Raw genomic sequence first — 23,795 nt, 5'->3', positions numbered from 1 at the left:
ATGCTATTATATTAATAAAAGATTTTTTCCAGTCAGTTGGTGTCATTATTGATACTGAAAATTTACTTACTCAAAGTAATCTCTAATTTATGCTTACTGTGCTATTGCTAATAGAAATGGTCTTTCATTTAGAGAATATTTGCATTTTCAGTACTATTTGAGTTCAGTGGCATACTGATCGATACGTTGCTTGATTAAATACAAGTAATAACGAGCTCTTCTCCAGTGGCATTGTATCTTACAAAATGGCTCTGTGCCTTTTTGCTGGCATTTATGATTGCTTGGGAGAGGATAAGTACAGAAGAATTACAGCCCCTTGTGTCTTTTGGTCACATGTGCCAATACTTGCAGCACTGGCATTTTGGGAATCAGACTGTTCTGGTCTAAAGCCTGTTCATTATCTTGTGAATTCTCACCTAATTGTTGATTTTGGATACTGCGATTATTTTATTTCCACAGTATGTTTTTACAAAGTACAACAAGCCTTTTTTCAGTACATTTGCAAAAACATCCATGTTTGTTCTATACCTCTTGGGATTTATTGTTTGGAAACCATGGAGGCAACAGTGTACTCGTGGATTTCGTGGAAAGCATGCAGCTTTTGTAAGTATTTTAACTCTGTAAATGTTTTGATAGTTGTTGAAGTTTGTATAGAAAAAAAAACCTTAATAGAGACTAGAGAAAAGCGAAGTTTACATATTTGTGAAATAGTGCTTTCAGAAAAGCAATTATAAACTGAATTATGGCACAAGAAGACATGATAATCCTAATATTAGTCTTGTAAGAAGAAGAAAAGAAAGGAAAAGGGAATATGAAACATTTCAGGAATCCTAAGAAATGCTTTACTGGGCCAGATCATTAGCTCATCTAGCCTGGTATTTTACCTTGGACAGTTGCAGTGGATAATTCTTTTAAAAAAGAGCTTATGAGCCTTATCACTCATAACTCATGTTGGCTGTGGGTTCCCTTTTATTCCCCCAGCATCTGTAACCAATGGAATCAGTATCTGAACTTTGCAGTTGATTTTCATTACTGACTCTTTGTCTCTGGCAAAACTATGAACTGTTTGATGAGAGGTTTTGAGATTTTTAAAGTTACATTTAGGAAAAGTGGTAGAATTATGGTTTTGTTGTTGTTAATACTGCATTTTTATAGCATTTATGCACAAGTGACATTATGTTGCTCATTCTGCAACTAAGCATTATTTGTGTTAGAGTCTAAAATTACTGTTGTATTACAGAAATACATAGTCTTTTCCAAGGAAATTAAGTGTTGCTGAAAAGAGCGCACATGCTGTGCCAGTGTTTCAGAGTGCTGAACAGCAGGACTCAGGAAGCAGTGAGGCATTTGGCCTGATATTAATCTCGCATTAAAATAACAGAAAATGTGATCTAAGAATATGCTGTTAATCAACGTGTCTTTATAGGAAATAGCTTGTGTGAAAGGAGATTTGGCTTCAGTTCTGGATATATTAGACTTCACTGGTAGTGAGAGTTGTAGGAATAGAAGACTTCAATTGAAGTGTTACATGATGTTAAGCCAAATTATAACACCCCCCCTCCCAAAAAAAACCAACAAGGCAAACCCCCCCCAACCAAACAAACAAAAAAACCCCACAAATCACCAACCAAAAAACAAACAAAAAGGCACTCCACCCTGCAACAGCAAAGCACTGCTAAGAGGAAAAAAATTGAAAACAAGCCCCTTAAACCTTTTGTTAAAATAAGCAAAAAATCATGTTAAACATACAGAACATTTAGAGTTGGCTGATATCTTGAAATAAGTTTTGGTAGTCAGCCTTTACTGTGAAGTGTGTGTACAATATGGCAGATGCTAGACTTGATGCTATTCAGGGTCTTTGTAAGATAATCAGGAAATAAGCAGAATTTACAGATGCTTTACTGGCATTAATGACCAATAATGGTGATGAAATCACTATAGAATGATTAGTTTAACAGAACAATTATACTGACCAAATTTATTAATCTGAGCAGAATAAGGGACTGTTGCCTAGTGTGAATTGTCATTATCTTGACCAACTGAATCTTGTGCAGTGCTGTGTCAAAGAAGGAAATAATATGAGCTGGACAGCTATGACTAAGAGTGCTCAATCAGTCACATTTTGTGTGTGTCACTCATGGCAGCGCAACTGGGATCTCATTATCTTTCTAATCCTACAAAAAGTAATTTTAATAGTAGGAAATAGCCATTACTTTCAGTGTCAGCATAATTCAAAAGAACAGGCAGAGACAGGACTGTAGGGTGTAGGTAGAAGATTTTATTTATATACACACACCCACCTCCTGAGTTTAGTGAAACATTTAACTGTGTAATTACTACAAGTGCCTGTGAAATGTGTTGTGTTTATTAATCTGGAACAAAAATACTACATTTATAGATTTCTTATTTCAGTAATGATTTCTAAGTTAAACACTCATACCTTACTTTTATGCTGTCTTCTGCATTAGAGGATTTGTTTAGTAGATTTCTTACCAGCATGGTAGAACAGCAAGCTTCAGGTCGGGGAACATGGGTAGTAGTGCTTGTTAATGTGAAGAAACAAACAGTAAAAATTACACTTGACCCCATCCTAGTTTAAGCCTTGTTAAAACTAAAGCAGAGTTCCAGGGTTTTATGCAAAGGAACTTTGCCTCAGTAAAATGAAGAATCAAGAGGCTTGTTGTCAACACTTGCACAATAATCCAGTGAAACATGTCTTGCTAAGACTGAACTGCACAGTTTTGTCATTCTGACAGCCTGATCTGCGTTGCTACCTGGGTAGTTGAATTGAATGGGGTTTTCCGAGAGATACAAAGAATTACTGAAGCTACTTACTGGACTTGTAAACCATCTTGTTTTTTTGGGGAGGAGGCCTAGAGGGAGAAATTGCAATAGAACTGTGGAAAAAGACATTAAAAAACTTATTCTAAGAAACCCCCACAGTTATTAATAACTGCCTTGATATATTACTGATTTAAGGTTCTGTAATTAGTTTGCAGATGCTGAAGGTTATTTTGCTGCTTGTACAACAGATAACACTGTAAACAGTTCTCTGGTAAGTGCCTTAATTTGTGAAGGTCAGTGCTTTACCATAGCATGACACCATTATACAAACTTACTGTTTTTAAAATACGGCGGTCGTAAGTGTAATAGTTTTTGGCAAAGGGAATTGCCAACTTAGATGTTACTAATAAGCGTTGCAAATAATGGTGTTGCTTATTGTGAGAAATACAGGTTCTCAGATCAATAAAACACTTGAATGTTTCTATACTAGTTTGTGAAGTAAATATTTGTCATGCTAAAGAAGTGTTTACATATTCACCTCAGTAGCTGACAAAGCAAAAAGTGGAGAGCCAGTGGTACAGCCAAACAGTTTTCAAGACCAAAATACACAATGGAATCAGTTAGTTGAGATCTTGTATATGAATTGGTTAGTTGAATGTGTTGTATAATGTGAACCTGCATTGCATTTTGAAGCGAAACGCAATGGATTCCTTCCAGTGGATGGAGTGATTACTGTTTACTGAGTCAGATGTCAGTACTGGTATTCTGCTGACAAGCTGCATTGCCAGATACCATTTTTTTTGGTGATTTTTGTCATCAGTAGGTGACATATGCCCCTGTGGATCACAGATTGCTCTTTAAATCACATGCCTAAATCAGAGGCGAAATTGGGAAAGTATCCAGAACACAGAACTTGCACTATCTCTGTAATAGAGTAAGGAGAGGCAATTGCATGTTGACAAAACTACTTACAGGTATTTTATCCTGAATAAGGAGTAGGAGAGAGATTTTTCAGAATTATTCTTCATTTCATTCTCCCCCTCTCCCTCTCTCAACTTTATTGACATTTAGGAATAAAATCTTCTGAGGTTACTCAATTCATTAAGATCCTCTGACTCTAGAAGCAGGATTCATCATTAACCTTGGAGAATTTTGCATTAATTTAAACACAAAAAATCTGATCCTAAGGAAGGGGCCTAACCAAAATGGAGCTACCAGATCATTCTCATTACTTCACTCTTAGAGTTTATTAATTTTATTTAAACAAGCAGCTTAAAACTTGTGTTGTTACAAGTATTTTAAGCAATTGAAACTTCTGCTAAGTGCCTATGGTGATGCATCCCTCCACCCCCTATCCCCTGGGCTACTCTGCTGTTTAAGGAATTCCTGTCAGGCCTTGGCCTTTGTGTAATGAGTTGGGTGGTGAAGAATCCCTTTAACTCTTGTATGGCTGAGAACAGAGGCACTGATCATACCAGGGACTCCTGTTGCCTTGATAATGTGGGAAGCAGGAGTGGGGATAATCAGTCATTCCCTGGTAGCATTGGCACGTTTCTTTGCTTGATTGAACCCTGAATGGAACAGTACCATAGTCACTGGAAATTTGAAAAGTTTCTAGTAATTACCCGCTCAGGTTGTGGCCAGGGTGGAAATTTACTAATGACTAAAGCCAGTCATCTTGTGACTTCATAAATACTGGTCCTGAGTGAGGCCCTTTGAGCTTTCCTGGACTGCAGTGGGCTATGAATACCATCCCCTTCTGAGTGGGATGCCTCTCAGAGCTCACAAACTTCCCAAGTTTGCCATAATGAGAGGACCATCACTGAAAGCTGATGATGAGACCTGGGTGCAAGTCCTCCAACTCCTAAAACTTTGAGTTACTTTTCTAAAGTATTTTGGCTTTTGGTTTATAAGCATTTAGGGTCATGGGAGGAGAATGAGCATGTATTAATTTTTGTATGTGAATTCTTATGGGTCTCATTTATCATTTGGACAGAACCTGATGAAATGTCCATGATTTTGATGAGCTGTATTCTGGAGATGAGTCTTTGTTCATGAGGATGTACAAAAAAGCACATAGTTATTTTTGAATACATATTACCAATATGTTTAACATAAAATATAATTTATGTATGAACATTTTTGGCAAGCCTGTCCACTGTGTGCAAAACTACTTCATTAAATTTATTTCTTATAATGTTCACAAAGTTTTAATTTAGTTTTCTAATTTGCTAAATTAATTCTACTGCTTATAATTTAAATATCCTGCTTAACTGTATTTTTACTTATACTGATTCATTTCAGAGTGAACCTTTATATGTTCCTGTAAAGTTTCATGATTTGTCAACTGAAAAAAATGGCAGTAATAATAGTGATGCAGAGAAAAGTGAGTAAAGACTTTTGGAGTGCTGAAATGCTAGTCCTTTGAGAAAGAATTACTGTCCTCTTTGTTGGTATAAATGCTGTCATGTTGCAAGACTTTGTTTTGGCTTTTGGTTGGGTTTTTTCTTTATCCCTGCCTTTTTTGTTGGTTTTTTTTTTTCTTTTTTTCTCTTTACTTAATTCTCTTATTGCTTGAATTGCAGTCTCATATATTTACTTTCAGGTAGAGAAAACATAGGCCTATCGTTCAGTTTACCTTTCTTGGTCACTACAGATCCAGCCTATGTTTATCTCAAGGGACCAGCTGGGTTCAGTACTTGTGATTCTTTCCTTCTGGGCTTGTATGACCAGCAGCAGTGAGTCAGCCTCTGGAAAAACAAGCTATTGTCCTTTTTAGAGCAGGAGCAAAGCAGTCAAAGTAAGAATTTTAACAGTCTATGTGCATTCTGATTTTATTTAAGCCTCACTATCCTGTGATAGTCGCTGAAACAGGCCTAACTGTCCCAGACAATTATAGATAAACTGGCTGTCAGAGAATCCAATTATCTGATCCTCAGCAAGAGTCCCTGCTTACAGAAGAGAAAGTCTCTTTGTTAATTTCTAGATGATGTGTTAAGAACTGCTTTCTTAGGCTCTACTGTGCTGTGTTAACATGCACTTCTGGGTTGTTTGAGCTGTAGCTTTTTCCTTTAGATATTTTATTTATTTGTTTATTTATTTATTTTAGGGTATTGGGTATTGTTTCATATTGAAACACTTAGTGATACTTAAATAGTGATACTTGAAATACCCTTATAAATAAAATGTGATCTTGGTTTACAAGCTTAGTTAAAGGATGGATTTCAGTTGAGCAAGTGACCTTATGATCTCTGCTAAGCTTTGAGGTCTGTTGGACACTCATTCTCTGAATGAAACACTGTCCTTGCAGTTTGGTATACTTGTATGCAGTTTTTGGCTGTTTGACTATTAAAACAATTAAATACAATCTTATATGTAATATTTATCAATACAGAATAATTTCAACTTAAAATGTGTTGTTACTTTGCATGGATTTTTTTTTTTTACTGTGACAAGCGATGGTGCTTTTCAGCGTGGATTTTGTGGGTAAACAATTGTGCTGATTGAAAACTGTAATTGTGCTTCATCTTACTACTGGCCTATCAAACATATCAAACAAAAATACTAGTTTAATAGCTAAAAATAATGGTGTGTCTTCTGTTTGTATATAAACCTGTTATTTGTCAAGTATTGTAATCAGTGCTTTATTAGAACATGGTAGTTTTATTTGCTTATGGCTTGAAAAGTTTAATGGTAATATGCAGCTTGTTGTTTTGTTTGGTTTTTTTTCCTTCTATTTTCTTCCTAAGCTCCCAAAAAGCCTCGTGTAAGGTTCAGTAATATTATGGAGATTCGACAACTCCCATCAAGCCATGCATTGGAAGCAAAGTTGTCTCGCATGTCATATCCAACAGTTAAGGACCAAGAATCAATATTAAAAACAGTAGGAAAACTTACTGCAACTCAAGTAGCAAAAATCAGCTTTTTCTTTTGTTTTGTGGTACGTGTTTCATTCTTTCAGAAGACTTAAGCATAGATGCATTTAAAATTTGTGTAATAGTGAAACAGTATTGAGATGACTTGTATTCTTTATGCTTCATTTTATAAATGCAGTATAAGCATCAAAACTTTCCTCATGCTGGACATGAAGGTGCAGCTTCTTAAAGGGAGGGTAGTAGAAACGGATCCCGATTGTATAGTTAACTGTAAGGGCAGTTATGCTTTTGTGCCATGTTGTCCATTGTTGGGTGTGTTTGGTACAGCAAAAAGATTACGTGCACACTGTTAGTAGCTGCAGTGAGACTGCATGAAATGGGTAGATGTCAATGTGTCTTCTTGCTGGGCAGTTGCAGAAAAAGTACCGTCTTGTGGCTCGCTGTGGCATTGTGCCCTCCAGTAGCATGAAGAGAAGATAATTGTCCTTTAGCTCCACGAAGGGCTGGGAGATCTACTTATGAGTCCATTGGTTGCTGCTGTTTCTGCATCATGCCTGAGCTCTAGGGGGAAAGATAGCTAATGGTAGCATGATTTTTGAAGGACAGTAAAAATGTATAGAGAGCAGATCAATTATAGCTTTCCCAGAATTAGGTTCACTGATACTGCTGAATAGGGTATATGTAATGTGAACCCACCACTACTTTTCTTCAGGAAGTAGTGCTCTTTAAACATTTGAAATAATAATAATAATAATAATAATAATAATAATAATAGTAATTTATTTGTGGACCAGAAAATGGTGATGTATATTAAGAATGTGCACACAGCAGCAAGAAAACAATAATCCACTCATTAGTGATTTTTAAAAAGTTATTTAAAATTCTGTGTGTCTATATGTGTATATATATATATATATATATACACACATGTAGAATTCTAGGATAGAGTCCTCATGTTCAAAACAAATCCTGTTTATGCAGTTTGTGGATGCTGCTACCTATATATGTATTTCTTCTTAGACTGTATAAATATTTCCACCTAAAACTTTAGAGAGTGGTAACTTCCTTGAAGATGTATCTGAGATCTTATTGAGATTTTAATCAAGAAATGATTAAACGCTTGCCGTTTATTCCTTTAAGGAGGAATTGACAGTCATGAACCCTTGCAAAATATTTTTCAGGTACTGAATGTAAACTGTGCTTGCTTTTTAGGTTGGAGGTGTGTGCCAGTTTTAAGTACTCTTAAAAAAAATCTCATTAGCCTGACTAAATGTCCTATGTATCTATGAAATGTGCAGATACAATCTTGAAGCGGTTGCAAAACACCTCAGAAGAATCTTTAGTTACTATAGAATAATTGGTATAATGTAATTTAAATAATTGAATTATTTTTAAGTTCTTAAATATGTTATTTCATTATAAAACACATAGTTGAATGTGGTTAATTTGGGCCAGTTCCAATTTTGCTTCTGTCTTCTAATGTACCTGCCACTTTAATAGAACTTAGAAATCTCTGAGGTAAAAGTCTCATTCTGACTTTATTTTTGGATAAATAGTTATTTTTTTTCTTTAAGTAGGATTTTATTGCACTGAGAAACTTAAGCTCTCTTGTTGCTATCCATATAATCACAAAATAATATTCCTTTTCTCCCAGTGGTTCTTGGCAAATTTCTCTTACCAAGAAGCTCTGTCAGATACCCAGGTTGCTATAGTTAATATATTGTCGTCAACCTCTGGTAAGTTTTATTACACCACCAGATGTGCATTATAAGGCTGTTTATAACATAAAAATCTGTTTGGTTACAATGGACTTATGTAATCATTTACCTGGGGTTTTGGGTGAATAGGAAGGCTTAAAGCCATTGAATATGTGCATTTAAAAATTTTAGGCTATCCTCATGGTTCCTCTGCTTTTTGATTTTCAAGTTTATGTGTGTATTTCTGCTGTTATGTCTGTGTATTAAAGACATATATTGGAAGTTTAATACTTTTGTTGTTTAAAAACAGTTTTGAAAGCACAATTATGTGATTATTTTTTTTTCAGGGACTTTGCAGCCTATTGCAGTTTATTTTGTTAGTATGGCTAGCCTTTCTCAGAGTTGAGCCTGTATTTGCTCATCTGAGAATTCATATCACAAGGTGTTAGTTTCATAGTAGTTCCAATAAAAGTTAGGGATGCTAAGATCAAGTAGTTAAAACAGGTATATGTAAAAGAGAAGAAGAAAAATGTGCATTTTTCTGGACTAAATAGGAACAAAACTTGGTTGTATAAACACTTCTTAATTTCTTTTGCAGGTCTTTTCACTTTAATCTTAGCTGCAGTCTTTCCTAGTAACAGTGGAGATAGGTTTACCCTTTCCAAATTATTAGCTGTCATTTTAAGGTAAGATAATGGGCTATTTGGTCAACAGCTCCCTGATACCATGAGAGAACTACTGTACCTATGGTATCTGTGACAATGTATGATATGCTTCACTTTTTAAAAATTGATAAATTGAACAAGTAAATTAAGTCTGTTTAAATACTTCATATCATGAACAATTATTGAATTGCATGCACCTGTAGGAAATTGGATTAAGGAAGTTTCTGTTGGAAATATGTGGACTTACTTTCTTGTTGTTTAATTATGGTTTCTTTATTTTTGTGTAGATGCGGGGCTGGGGGGGGAAGGAAGAGGTTTGACATTCAGTGTTGTCAGCCTATTTCATTAACTGCCCAGTGCACTGTTCAAGGAAGTTAAAAGTGGAGTTGATGTGTTTGGTTTTAGCTTATGATAAGGCCTTAGCAAAACAGAACTCCCGCTGGCTTTTCCAGAAGTGGATTTTGATTAACTAAAAATAGCGAAAGAGAGAACTGTATTACTATATATTTAACCTCCCCCCCTTTTTTTTTTCTTTTTCTTTGAAAAACAGGCTTCTTGAGTTTAAGTAACGTTTTATGTTCCTTCTTTTTCAATAGCATTGGTGGTGTGGTACTTGTTAACCTTTCTGGATCTGAGAAATCTGCTGGAAAAGATACAATAGGTATTTACCTGGGTTTTTTTTTAATCCTAGAACATGCACTGATAAGTACCATCTTATAACAATGCTCAATAGGTCACATAGCAAGCTATACATTTCTTACTTGTATAACATTTGAGAGTCTGGATTTTTAGTTTCAACTTCTGGAACTGGATGTTTATGATTTTTTTTTTTTCATATGTATATAGCTTAATCGGGAAAGTATTTACATTTTTGAGTTTTCTGCAGTTTTCCAGGCTTTTCATATATAATAGCTTCTGTAATAAATTATTTACCTCTGACAGTTTTATAATAGGTGTGTGTTTAGGAGAGTTGATCTTAGAGAGTGTAATGTATTTGGCATGTCTGAAGTGACTGTTTTTTTCATTTTACAGGTTCCCTTTGGTCTCTTGTAGGAGCAATGCTGTATGCTGTGTACATAGTAATGATCAAAAGGAAAGTAGATAGAGAAGATAAACTTGACATACCAATGTTCTTTGGTAAGACTGAAAATAACCCTATTGAAAGTTTTAATTCAGTGTGATTAAACTGTTTGCTTTCAGGCACTGAATTATCTAGGAGTGGTAAAGGGGCTCAGAAAAGCCAAGGAGGTGGAAAAAGCCTATTGTTCGCATGGTTATGAATACTCCGGAGACTGGTTGTATGAATTGTTTCTTCTTTACAGTCTTAACAATGAAAGATAATCCTACCTGTAGGAATGCAGGGCAGTCCCTTTGGTTCAATGGCATTTAGTGTTGTTTTTTTTTAGTTTCTTTCTTTTTTCCCAAACCTGTAAATTAAATCATGTAATTGTTGTTTATGAATTTCAGGTTATGTTTCTTATATTAATTTCCTTTTGATTTAAAAACATGCTTTGTTGCTGCTTGTATGTATGTATGGTGTCAAAATAGCATAATATAGCTGAGGTTTTAGTTATATTTATGGATATGTATTGTGATTTATCTAATATTGGTTTTATACTCAGGTTTTGTAGGGCTGTTCAATCTGTTGCTGCTGTGGCCAGGGTTTTTCCTGCTTCACTATACCGGGTTTGAAGCGTTTGAGTTTCCCAATAAGCTGATATGGATGTGCATTGTTATTAATGGCCTTATTGGAACAGTTCTGTCAGAATTCCTCTGGCTGTGGTACGTAATACATGCTTTATGTACGTTTCACAGAAATTGTCTTACCTGTGTTCTCAAATGTTGAGATGTCAAATTGTCTAGGTAGGGTTTTCTGCCTCTTAAAATTTTTCTTCTGTTCATGTTGAGTTACAGGATGACATCCATGTCATAACATCCTGTTTAAGAGCAACAGCTTGACTTCTAAAAGCAGGCCGTGTGATCTTGTAGTACTTATTAAGATACCATGTTGCTCAGCTCATTCTAGAATTAGGATATTGAGAAAAAAAGACATTGTGCTACGGAGTTGCATTATTAATGGGACAGCATGATTTTCTGCGGGAACAATTCTTTAGTTTCCAAGACCTTGTGCATGTTGGATATATACATGAGCTGAAATCCAGTATTCTGTAGTTGACAAATTTGTTTAAATCTTCAAATACTGAATGAGAAAAATCTCATCAGAAAGTATTAATCATGAAGATATGGCAATTTTTAAATTAACCTAGCTTTTTTTTAGTAATTTGATTATATGATAGTCTGGATAGGTCATCAGCAGAGGATTAAACATCAGACTTCTAGATGAACTGCTCAAAAGCTGTAGCAAGCTTAAACGTTTGCATGGCTTTTAAAAACACAGTGTCGGTAAGTCAGGTTCTCAGCTTGAGAGAATTCAGGAGATCTTGAGTTTCTTCTAGGCCAGCACTAAGTTAAAATAGGGGTGTAGCAGAAAATCCTACAAGTTGTAAAGTCCTGTTTTATTCTGGAAACCCTGAGGAGGAGTTTCCAAAAAGACATGCTTCCAACTCAGTGAACAGTTACTCAGTGAACAGTGTCAGTTTTGGTGTTAGTTTTGAAAAGGTGTGGCAGTTTGTGAGCTTTTGCCCGAGAACCCTTGGTGTTTGGGCTCTCAACTCAGCGGTAGAGAGACTGGAAAACCTCATGGGGTAGCTACTCTGAAATGGAGATGTCTGTTCTAGGATCCTAAGTTGTGTGACAGTATGACAATAAAAGATCTAGGTGGAGTTCCTTGAAAGTTCCATAAAAACTTTATTGTGTGTGTGCATTGTTTTTGTTTTGTTTAGTTTTGTTTTCAGAATAAGCTTAAAGTTTAGAAATTTAATCATGACATTTTTTTGTTCATTTGAAAACTTTTACACCAGTCTTAGTTGTAAGTGAATTGCAGCATATGGTTCTTTGTAATTTAATTTCTTCATTAACAGAGTATTTTTGTGATGATAATGCCATCGTGTAAGACTCACTTCCGTATCAGTTAGTAAAAAGGTTAAGTGTAATTTCAATATAGGCAAAATAACAAATAAACAAAACCCCAAAACCTAAAATTCCCCAAGCCCCCAGACTTGGCTCTTATACCAAAGTCAAGTATTAGCATAGGGTTAAGTACATGGGTGCGCATGGGTGTGACTTTTTGTATGCATGCCATTTGTGTAATTACTTAGAATGATGATCCAATCAAAGAGCTAATTTTATTTCCAGTTCCGTTTCCCTAGAATTTTGGACTAGGACTAATTTCAGAGTTAGTTCTGACATCAGTCACCCTTTTAGCTGTCCAGTGTGCCACAAGTATCCTCCTCTTTCTTTCGAAGTAAATATTATCATTTAACCTATTTGTTTACTCCATCTGGTGACATACTGCCAGCTTGGTGGTAGATGTGACACTAATAATTTTTTCTCCAAACTAGCTTATAAGTTTCACTGGATTGTGTACTATTTATGGTGTGCTGATGGAGAGGACGGTTCTAACTCTGAAGTAGTCAGCGCAGAGATACAGAGATACTCTATGGTATAGAAGGAGACTTTGAATATTACAGAGGAAGTTTGCAACAATGCGGAGTATTTAAATTGCTTTGTTTCTATTCTGTTGCTTTCTCATCTGCATCCATTTTTCTTTGCTTTAAGGACACAGAACATACAAAGTGATTTTTAAATACCTGAACTGGTGATTTTTGCTTGCCTGAAAGTCAGTCTTATGAAGGACTTACTGATTTTGTTTGCTGATTTTTGTTTGAAGACTCTTTCAGTTTAATTAGAGAAATACGTGCATGAAGTCATGTTCTAGAAAATGTTTTCTAAATATGCGTTCAAGTCTGTGTTTAAAAGATATTAACAAACTTCTGTGAGGTGAAAATAGCACTGCTATGATGTTTCATCTGTTTAATTTTTACGGTAATCAGAGTAAGGAATGAGAAGGTAAAAAGAAAAAAAGCAAATTCCAGAATTCTGCCAAAAATTGCAACTACGAGTTTTCCTTCTTTAAAAATTGCTGTATGCAGGACTGATTACAGTTCCACACAAAAGCACAGCTGGTACTGTTTCCAGTACTTGCCAAAGATGAAGGCTGCCTTTATCTTACTTAAATAATTTTTGGGTGCCTTTGAAATAAGAGGCTGACTCCATAGTGGGCAGTACTGATATGAATTGGGTAGATACCCCTTTGTATTTATTTTCTTCATATGGTAGTCTCATAGAGGAGTATTTGCTAACAAGCCTCACTATGCTTGGTAACTTTTGACTTGGCTGGCCATAAAATGGAAATTGCAGGGTTTTTGTGTTGCATATTATGTTCTTTACTTGGTATTGAAATGGCTCAGACTAGTCATGTTGTATTTGTAGAGGCTTATATATTTATAAGGCTTGTATTATATATGTTGTATTTATAGGCTTATATCAAAATGCCAAAAATCTTGAGAGCTCACATGTGCTCTGAACTCTGTCCTACATAAGCTTTGAATTATTTTTTTTTTTCTAATTTAAAAAGTCTTCAGTAAATCAGTCATTTGCAACTAAACAAGACTTGCAAAGGAATTTGGGAAAAAGGGTCAGTATTCTGTGGCTGTTTGAGTACTACTCTGTCATACATGTAGTTTTGTTGTTCTGCCGTTTTGAAAAGCATAGTTTGTTAAGAATTTGTCTGCTGTAAAAATGTTCTTCTTTTTGGGTAGGATTTTTAGACATCAGTAACCTTTTTTTTTTAATTAACTGGATGGGGCAAAATAGATATAATTGCTGTAAGCTGGTATTAAACTATTTCAAGATGGAAACAAAATGCAGGTTTTTCTAGGTGGGGTCACTCCATGTCAAGTAGGGAATTTTTCATAATCTCAAAAAGTTTGTGAGGGAATCAGACCTCAGTCCAGAAGATATCAATAGTCTAGTTAAGAATTCTGAGCAGTTTTACAGATTTATGATGGCGTGTGGGTATCTTTATTTTTCTTTGTTAAAGCAAACACTATGTAACAGGCTTGAATAAATGTCCTCTGCAGTTTGTATTATTTCACTTGTATTTTAGCTTTTAAATAAGACCCCTTTATTAATATATTTTTAATTGTCTTTTAGGGGATGCTTTCTTACCTCATCACTGATAGGCACACTTGCGCTAAGCCTTACAATACCTCTGTCCATAATAGCTGATATGTGCATGCAAAAGGTAATGTACTTACCAAATTCTGACCGTTATTAACAACTTCTTTGAATTAAATAGTGGTGTTATTTTTAGCAATGTATACAATGAACAATAGTTTACTTCCATTTCTTTTTAATAATCTCTTGATGTTGGCAGTTACAGTAATCTTGCATTTACAAACGTGCACTTGTACACTTAAATGTAAGTGATTAAGATGCAGCTTGTATGAAAAGTACAGAGTCATCAGCAATGGCTGGCCAAATGTTTTACCTTGAGCAGGCACTTTTCAGAATTAAACAACTGCAAGTACAGTACCACTTAATACCTTTACAATTACAGAATTGTTATAGACTGCCTATCTTGAAGATACCGAATTAGTGACAAAACCAAAAATGTGCAGGTTTGCCACAAAGGAATGTAGCAGCTACAAGGTTTAATTGCACTTTATTAGATTCATGCAGATGTTAGGCTTCCATTTAACTGTCCTCCTTCAGGTTAGTCTAGTTTCCCTGGCATTGAGATAAAAGCTCTGGAAGGCCTTGCATGTAGAGAAAGAAAAGAATCTGATAATGTGAGTTTAGAATAGAAACAGTATGAAGTCAGTTTAAAATACTTCTCAAACTGTATAGATTTTTTTTTTTTCATGCAGGTGAGCTAGAATTCTCAGTTATAAATATTTAATTTTGAACTTCAACTCTGAATACTTGAATTTAATATTAAATAAATGGCAAGGAATATAAAATTCTTCATTTCATGTGAATAGTGATTATTTAGCTTATACTTTAAGTATGCAGTTATTAGGGTCTTTTTGTTTGGGATTTTGTTTGGCCTCTTTTGTTTGTTTGGTTGGGGGATTTGGTCGGGTTTTATTACCGTTTAAATTGAGGTCATTTACTTAATGTCAATGTGAATTTCAGAAAATAAATCTGAAAAATAAAAGGTTAAAAATAAAAAAATGAAAGTCAAATTAGAAAATTAAAGGAGAGTCGGACCCTGAATAAATACTTGCGTAATGAACACATGAGGTACTCTGTGTTTCATACTAGTAGTAGCTGAATATTCAATATGGAAATACAGCAAAACCTTGCAGTGATTCTAACAGTGATAACTGTGTTCATATTGCTGTTTATCTGCAATATACGCTTGGAACATAAATTAAATAGGAAAGTAAATACCTAATGATAGCCACTAAGGAAACAAGGCAAAAAAAAAAAGTTCCATAGACTTCTCCCCCAAAAATTCACTTTAGTGAGGTGGAATAAGGTTTAGGTGTGAGCTAATGCTGGTAGCAAAACCTGAGAATTGTGTGTGTGTGTGTGTGTGTTTGTGTGTGTATGTGTATTCATTAATACATATTTTATATGTATATACTTGTGTATGCAAATACATTTTTAGAGATGTATGTATATATAGATACATAAACCAATATATGAAAAGCTTAGCTTGTCTTCTGAAGTGTTTAAACTTTCTTCTGGAATACATTGAAAAATTGAATATGCTTTTTTAATTCTCAGTAAACAACTTAATGCCTAGGCTATTTAATCTTTTAAAATTAATCTGTTCTTCATGTACTCATGCAATATTGAGGCATTTTAAGTAGCAGAAATATCTTTAAAGCTCTGCTGGATGACTTTCAGTGAACGTTGGTAATACAAGGGCAAGTTACATTAACTCATTTTTATAGTTTGTCACTGTCCAATTTTTATTTATATTATATTTATAAGCAAACAAAAAAGCTGCACAAATGTAGCTAGCAGTCTAACTTTCTGTACACCTTATATTTGCTCTTTTCCTATTTCTTTTAAATCTTCCACTTCCTGTGTTGTCCCACTTTATGTGCTTGCAACATCTTTTGTGATCTGAATCTTCATGCCTGACCCATTTCATCCACGATTCTTTGCTGCCACTTGGTTCCTTCTGGAGCTTGTGTTCTGTGTACTTGCTCCCTTCTGTTCCTTTTAATTTTTCTATCTTCATTAGGAAAGGCTGCTTATTCTCTTTCTCTGGGCAAATACAGAGCCTGACTGATTTTATGAAGCTGGCCATTAGCTGACGATGCTTCTAACATCTTGCCATATGCAGGGGAGTAATCAGGGAGGGGCTGGGGATTCCTTTTTTTGTTGCTTTTCTGATTCATATATGCATTTAACATTTCTGTTGCCCGCCCATCTTCCTGTGGCTGTTACATACTTACTGTCCAAGTTTCTACTTCCTATCTGTTGGATGCTTTTAGCTTGTGGCTGCTGCTTGTACATTTACGGGAATGGAAACTTTTTCTAAGAAGCCGCTAGTAGTAAAAGCACAAATGAGTGACTCTAAAGGCAAATCCCTGTAGAATTTAAGGTTGTTTGTACAAGTGTATTTGTGCAAGTATGTCTGTGTCTTACAATATGCATAATTATTAACTTTCTGGGTATTAGTTATTCTGTAATAGTCTGACATAAATCAGAATCTTAAGAAATTACATCCAAATTTTTAATAAATATTTAAATAGTCCTTTTGGTATCTCACATGTTTATGAATTTCTATTAGAAATCAGTAAGGATAACATAAAGCTCTTAAAGCTGCAGTTTATTAGATTTTTGAGAATGAGCATCAGCGCTAGGTATCAGATCTGTAACCTTTTTCTCCAGTTTTCAACTTTGCAGATTTTTACCACAAGGGGGAGCTATATTCACGGTTCATTGCTCTGTTTGCCTCGGAGGTGTTTCAGAGGCTAGTTCTTGTTCTTGTGTCCTTGATTTAGAATCACAGAATAGTTTGCGTTGGAAGGGACCTTAAAGATCATGACATCCCATGGGCAGAGACCTTCCCCGAGATCAGGTTGCTCAAAGCTCTGTCCAGCCTGTTTTTGGACACTGCCAGGGATGGAGCAGCCACCGCTTTTCTGGGCAACCTGTGCCAGTGCCTTGTCACCCTCTACCTTTTTATAATTTTAAGTTTTAAACAGTGCCAGATAATCACTTCTGAGTGTAGTAGTGGATAAAATACTAGTATAGCTACAAGTAGAATTTAATTTAAATAGGGAAAATGATATGCCCTACCTTTTTTTTTTTATTTAAAAAGAGGATTTCCAGTAGCATAGTCTTTCTGTGTGCATTGATTTCAGCAGTTATCACTTAGTGACCGTATATTTATAGTGAATAAATAGATGTACAAATCTTTCAGGTGAAAGAATTTTTGAAGTGTCTAAGGGACTTTCTCACTGGTACCAGTCAGACAGCTAAAACCTCAAATTGAGACAATTGGAAATGGCAGTCTTCATCCATGTCACAGTGCAAAGAGTAGGTTCCACTATAAAGCAGGGACTAGTAGAGAAAAGTTACTCATATACTAGAAGTAGCAGTGGCTATAGAAATTGTACCAAATAACTCACCCAATTTAAATTAACTGAAACTCACAATAATAATTATCCCAAATATACAGTATGCTATCTATCTAAGACTATTGAGTGAATGATGTTTGTGTTTTAATTCCAGGTGCAGTTTTCCTGGTTATTTTTTGCAGGGGCAGTACCTGTATTTTTTTCTTTTTTCATTGCAACTCTCTTATGTCACTACAACAACTGGGATCCAGTGATGGTGGGAATCAGAAGAATTTTTGCCTTTATTTGTAGAAAGCATCGAATTCAGAGGTAGGGCAGTCACAAAGTATAACGCTATCTCTTCTTTAGCCTTTCCAGTTTGTCATACTCTTTTCTAAGCCACATTACTCATATGGTATTTATTTTAATCTAATTTCATATTCAGGTGTATTCAGGTGTACTAATTTCTTAATAGTAGTAGTTGCCAATCCATTTATTAACCTATGTAATGCTCAGAAAATGGGAAGAGGTGAAGTTTCTTGACATTTTAAAAGAAGTTTCCTAGTGGCTGTCAGTTTTCTTTCTTTTTTTTTTTTTTTTTTAATCTTAAAGCCTCTGTGTAACTGTCGTACCCAGAACAAGCAGTTAAAATTGTGCAACGAGTCTACTTTGTGGAGTTGAAAGGTCTTTGTATGGTTTTAATGCTTGCAGTTCAAACAACTGGCATGCTTAGTACTTACGTTGGTTTCATAACTACTGCATGACTTTAAGTACTTTTGTTTCTTTTAAGAATGCAAGAAGAAAACGAGCAGTGTGAAAGTCTCATTCCTATGCATAGTGTTTCACAAGATGGAGACAGTTGCTGTTCATAGACAAAAGGTATGTTTAATAAACTACAAACAATGCAGAGAAAGGTAACGATTGGTTTTCATCACTGCATTTGTGTTATATAAGCACACATTTTTAGAGCGCATACAGTTAATTTTGTGCCATATTGATAGAGTTTTTGAAGGGTATCGTCAAAATTATTCATCGCCAAGCATTATTCTCACCTTGTTGCAGCTGTTGGTCAGCGGTTTTGAAATGTAGTTTTTTTACTTAAAGAGTATTACAGTGTTCATCGAAAATTGGACATGAATTGATAAACCGGAAGAAGCATGTAACTTTTTTGCTGTTGAGGTCTCAGTTTGGGCTACTGCTGTTGATTGAAAACATCAACATTTAAGGAAGTTTAGAGGACATTGCTGGACTTAATCATTATGGGTCTAGAAAAATGCAAAGGAGTCTTTCTGTATATGTGGTTGACAAGAATTAGGCTGTTGAATTGCGTTTCAATATTAGGGAAAATTATTTTTCATGATAAGGATAGGGAAACTAGACTAGAATAGCTAGGGAGTTCACAAAATACCCCTCTCTGACGCAGTTACACAAACCTCTAACAGGGACATTACATGGTTTGTTGATACTGTCTAGGACCATAAAGGCAGGCATAGTTTACGGAACTCTCTTAGCCCTATGTGTCAGGGTTTTAGTTTTCAAATAACACATACAGAATTACATGATGAGAAGTATATTTTCATTTTCCATGTTGCTTAAATCTGAAAATGAAATTAAAAATATCCTAACCAAAACAGTAATTGTGATGTCTTGAGACACACAAGTTATTTATTTTTACTAGTAAGTTTGAAACAAATACGTGTGGAGATTCCTTTTTTGGTGATCTTTAATTATGTAGCCCTGATAATTTTTATTTATTTTTTTCTTTAGTTTGAAAATGGAATGATGCCCAGCGAAAAGACAATCTCCTGAAAAAGTCCCTGAGGAATCATGTTCCAGTGCCTATTCCGAATTTGTAGTAAAAATAAGAAGTTTCAGTTCTTTTGGAACTCTAGACTTTTCTTCTTTCTTGCTTTCACTTAATTTTATAAATGAACAAATTTGCTACATGCCTGTCACCATAGAAAGTCAGTCTGTCAGAGCAACCATCCTGCCTTATCACACAGAGCTCATGAAGTTACTTGACAAAATCAAGAATCAAGAAAACAAATGCTGTTAAAGTGATTTCTTTCTTCGTTTAGCTCACAATTTTGTTAAATGCTGGACAATGTTATTTTTAAAAAATACTTTCAAATGAGTTATATAAATAAGTTTGCAGGTCATCAAGTCTTACCAGGCTTTCAGATGAAAAGCTAAATAGAGATGTTACCTGTAGTAAGTAAAAATTAACTTTTTTATGTTGTATGAACTATTTGGAGAAGAAAATAGAGAAATAATTTATTAAGTTCATTCTTGTAATTATTAAGGCAGGATCTTTGTATGGTCCTGGAACACTACATATATATGTATTATGCCATTTTCAGAAGAATTGTAATGGCAATATGTGCCGATGTTTAAAAATGTTTTGCTACCTAACAGTCTGGAATGTTTAAAATTTTAGTGAATGGTAGAATATTAGAAATTATACTACATTTGGGTATACATTCTGAAAATCAGTGTTTGTTTTAAAGAGACTGATTCTGTAACCCATTCTTATTCCTAGTTACCTTACATGGAAAACTAAATTTGAACATTTTCATGTGTATAGCTGCCAAGTTCTAAACGAGACCAAATTAATTGTGGAAGTTTTCGGTCGATGGGTTGGCACTACAGTAATTTTCTGAATAATCTGGAAGATAAAGGTGTCTGCATTGATTTTTTTTTCCCCCCACCCCCCCTAGTTGCATTAATAAATTTATTCTAAACCTGATAATTTTCCTTATAAACTGTTGTTTTCCTTCCACTGCAGTGCTTATGTCCTATTTGATTCTGAAAAGTTATGAATAGTTATATTCAGGAATATTTGAAATGAGTCAATGCCACTTTTCTACTTCTGGCCTATCAGGCACATGTAGAAGTTAATTTTGTTTTTTGATGGATTTAATTTTTTTTCTAATTGATGGAGAATGGATTTTCAGCCAACAGTATTCTCTTCCATGTAGCAAGATTATTAATAATGCAGGGTATCTCTAATGTCCTTCCACACAAATACAGAAGGATGATATAAAACAAATGCCTTTTCATATTCTGACACTCGGAAATTATCCTTCCAAAAGACATTTTGGTGGTTTGGCAGTACAACCGCCAGACGAGATGAAATTCTTGATTTAGAAGGACTGATTAGCAGGAGCTAGAATTTAATGTAAAAATCTGCAAGTAGAGAGGGAAGGAAAAATGATATTGCACCTTTATCAAAATTTCCCTTCCAATTTTTAATATTGAATTACCTTCAGATTTCAGCGATCTGAGGTGTCTCTTGAAGATGAGATAGTACGTCTTTGGACACCTGAAATAGGAAGTAAAAAACACCAAAAAACCTACCAAACAAACAAGAAACACCCCCCCCCACCCCCCCCCAATCCCCAAACAAATAGGATTTTATTGCATTTACATAGGCGTTTTGAGAAATGTCACTTTTCAATTTCAAAACCCTACAAGCACAAGTGTTGAAGGGTTGAAAATGCAACTTAGTTCCTTAGTTATTTGGTTTGGGGATTATTTTTTTTTAAGGATTTTTTTTTCTTCTAAATTACGGCAAATCAGAGAATGTTAGGTTCAACTTTTTTCTGAGAAGTAATGTAATGTTAAAGCCTACTTGCAACAAAAAGTTAATGTCTGTTTTTAATTAATGATATGTTTCAATGAAATCATACTAAATATATAATACCAGACATTAACTACAACTTAGAATCAGTCAGGACTTGTGGCATCAGCAAACTAAGTCGGAGAAAACAGTTTGCTTTTGAATGGGCAATCACAGTATTTTTAGTGGAATATTCTAGTACCATTATTTGAAACTGGCCATACTGATAGAATTGGAGCAGTGTATAATGAGCAGTTGCTGTCCATATTTGTCCTTAGGTTCATGGCTTAAAGTGAAAGATCATCACAGTCTGCCATGTATATGAGTTCTGTTAACTTCCACTATCCATTAGTTGAGACATAGTAAGTAGTGTAATTACTAAGAAAATACTTGTCTGTCTCTGAGCCCAGGTAGGTTGAAGAATGTTGAGTGAAGTCAAAGTTAGGGCCTTTCTACTGTTTTTCTTGTTAACAAAAATGTGTTGTTTTTTTGTTGGTTGGTTGGTTGTTTTTTTATTATTATTTTTATTTAGGGTATTAAATATTCTAATAATGGAATCATGGCACGAGGTAGCTTGAGCTTTTGAATTAAATTACAGTTCTTTAAAGAGTAAGAAACAAAGGAAACTGTCCTTCCAGAAAGAATTTTTAAACAGTGGTGCCCCTGTAGTTACAAGAAATGTGTTACAGTTTTAATTACAGAAGCTATGACACATAACATTTATTCCTGCATTTAATAGAATGTGCTGAGTTTTTTTCTATAAAATCTTGTGACTTTTAGTACAAGAATATTTTAGAAATATAATGTCTAATTTGAAATGTAAATTTTGTCGCTCTCTAATGGGTGCTTGGTAAATTCACAAGAGATTTAGCTCTGATTCTCAGGTACCTCTGACATAATGGAGACGTGCTGGGTTTTTCTTTCTCATGACACAACTGGAATGTGAAGGAGCTCTCTTATAAATGCTTTATCTCTGTGTGCTAGCATAAATTATCCCTGCTCTTACTGTTTCAATTTGGCAGTGTCTTTATTCTGATTTATTTCTTGTAGGAAGCACATACAGTTTCAAAAAAAGTAATGAATTTTTATCTCCAGCATTTCTTGGAATGTCATTAGATGCTTAAGGAACAGTGATTTCCCATGCCTACAAAATGGAAAATGAATACTACATGTGTTGCGCTGTCAAACAGTTGAACTAATTCCTGTAATCTTACGAGACAACCAACAATTGCTTCTGTGTATGTGATTGAGGTTTTAGAACTGTTTGGGTTTTATATATGGAGGAAATGATGATTTGCCAAATGCCACATAGCATACCTTCACTTCTGGGGTTCTGGTGAGTCTTGCATAGTTACATACACTGTGTACTGCACTCCAGAACGAAGGGGAAAAAGGACTGCAGTTTTTCTGGGCATTTTCTGTCAGGTTTCAGTCATGCTGAAATTGTGTTCACTACAAGGTGCTGCTGTAGGTGTAATACTAATTCAGGGAAGAACTGAAATACATGTTATATCATATATCAGTACTTGACAATTACTTAAAATATGTGGCCCATGAATGCCACTGAAGACACTGAGGGCCTTATGTTTCTGTTGCCCAGTGTGCATTCCATCATGCTTGTTGGGTTTTTGCCTGTGGAAATCTGTGGGGGCTGTAGTATGTGGCTGATTTGGCTGTTTTTGGAGCTGGGCTGACGCAGACCGCACACTGAAACTCTAAAGCAGTGAGGCTAATAAGGCTAAGGTACTGCCTGGTTATCTGGCTGTGGTGTTGCTAATGTTTTTTGTGGAAATATGTTAAGCAGGGGTATTCTTCGAAGGATAAACCATGGTCCTGCATGTGATCCTTGATCTGGTATGATAGTATATGCATTACATACCTCCTTGTAATGAACTAACAGAAATAGGAGAGCCTGCAAAGTACTTTTCTTGGTGTGTGCTGTTTTAATTGTCATTCTCTTTCACAATACCCATTATGCCTAGGTACTGCTATTCACAACTACGATTGCTTTAAATAAGGTTGTAAAATGACTTCTTTGTAATTCTTGGCTCTATCTCTCTTTGTGTTGAATGTCGTCATTCCTATTCCCTACCAAAATATCATCCTATCTTAAGGAAATTGGCAAAACCTCCTATGTAAGTGAATGAGCTAAGCCAGGCTATCAGAGGAGGGGGAAAAAAAAAGTTAAACTTTAGACAATGGATGTGTTTATGAACACACTTTCAAATTTCAGATGAAAATGGGCCTCACTCAATAAGGCAGAGTATATTTCTGTGTTTCTAAATGAAGCTAAGAAGTGGCATACTCAAAAATCAAGAAACAAAACCTAATATTAGTATCACAATGTTCAGTTATACAGCAAAATGTAGAATGGTGCTTTTAATCAATTTTCTTTATTTGGGATAAGTTTTGAGTTAGTTACCATTTCTGTTGTGGCTGTCATATGTAGAGTGTGCAATTTAATAGTAGCATTTAAGTGGTGGTTCACAAACAGTTGTTATGCATGTTTGGTTGGTTTTGGTTTGGTGGCGGTTTTGGTTTGTTTTATTTTTTTTAATTCTTATTATTTTTGTCATTTTTCTATAAGATCCAGGTTTGCATTACTGCTGTATTTTGTTTTACATGAGCGTTGCAGGGCATGATTTCTCAGGGAGATACGGGTGATGCCA

General features: G+C 35.0%; 1 protein-coding gene across 5 annotated transcripts in view; it reads left to right on the top strand.

Annotated features, from left to right (window-relative positions):
* SLC35F5 (solute carrier family 35 member F5) overlaps positions 1-20,355 on the top strand; it is a 28,949-nt gene extending 8,594 nt beyond the window's left edge. For 2 of the 5 annotated variants that reach the window (XM_061349588.1, XM_061349589.1), the window contains 13 exons: positions 460-603; positions 2,993-3,055; positions 5,089-5,170; positions 6,534-6,724; positions 8,314-8,395; positions 8,955-9,042; positions 9,618-9,682; positions 10,054-10,158; positions 10,644-10,803; positions 14,137-14,227; positions 17,683-17,837; positions 18,298-18,386; positions 19,275-20,355. In XM_061349588.1, the coding sequence (XP_061205572.1) occupies positions 460-603; positions 2,993-3,055; positions 5,089-5,170; positions 6,534-6,724; positions 8,314-8,395; positions 8,955-9,042; positions 9,618-9,682; positions 10,054-10,158; positions 10,644-10,803; positions 14,137-14,227; positions 17,683-17,837; positions 18,298-18,379 (1,308 nt within the window). In that variant the 3' untranslated portion in view covers positions 18,380-18,386; positions 19,275-20,355. Of the gene's footprint in view, positions 1-459; positions 604-2,992; positions 3,056-5,088; positions 5,171-6,533; positions 6,725-8,313; positions 8,396-8,954; positions 9,043-9,617; positions 9,683-10,053; positions 10,159-10,643; positions 10,804-10,836; positions 10,885-14,136; positions 14,228-17,682; positions 17,885-18,297; positions 18,387-19,274 lie in introns of those variants that run through there. The other 3 variants (XR_009724909.1, XM_061349590.1, XR_009724910.1) reach the window with 3 other exon arrangements.
* Positions 20,356-23,795: the final 3,440 nt, after the last annotated feature.

The sequence above is a fragment of the Neopsephotus bourkii genome, unplaced genomic scaffold, assembly GCF_033783945.1.
Source record: "Neopsephotus bourkii isolate Nb327-2 ecotype Australia unplaced genomic scaffold, CSIRO-AGI_Nbou_v1 NB_450, whole genome shotgun sequence".
Lineage (NCBI taxonomy): Eukaryota > Metazoa > Chordata > Aves > Psittaciformes > Psittacidae > Neopsephotus > Neopsephotus bourkii.
The sequence above is the reverse complement of the archived record's forward strand: the minus strand, read 5'-3'. Positions and strand labels throughout refer to the sequence as shown.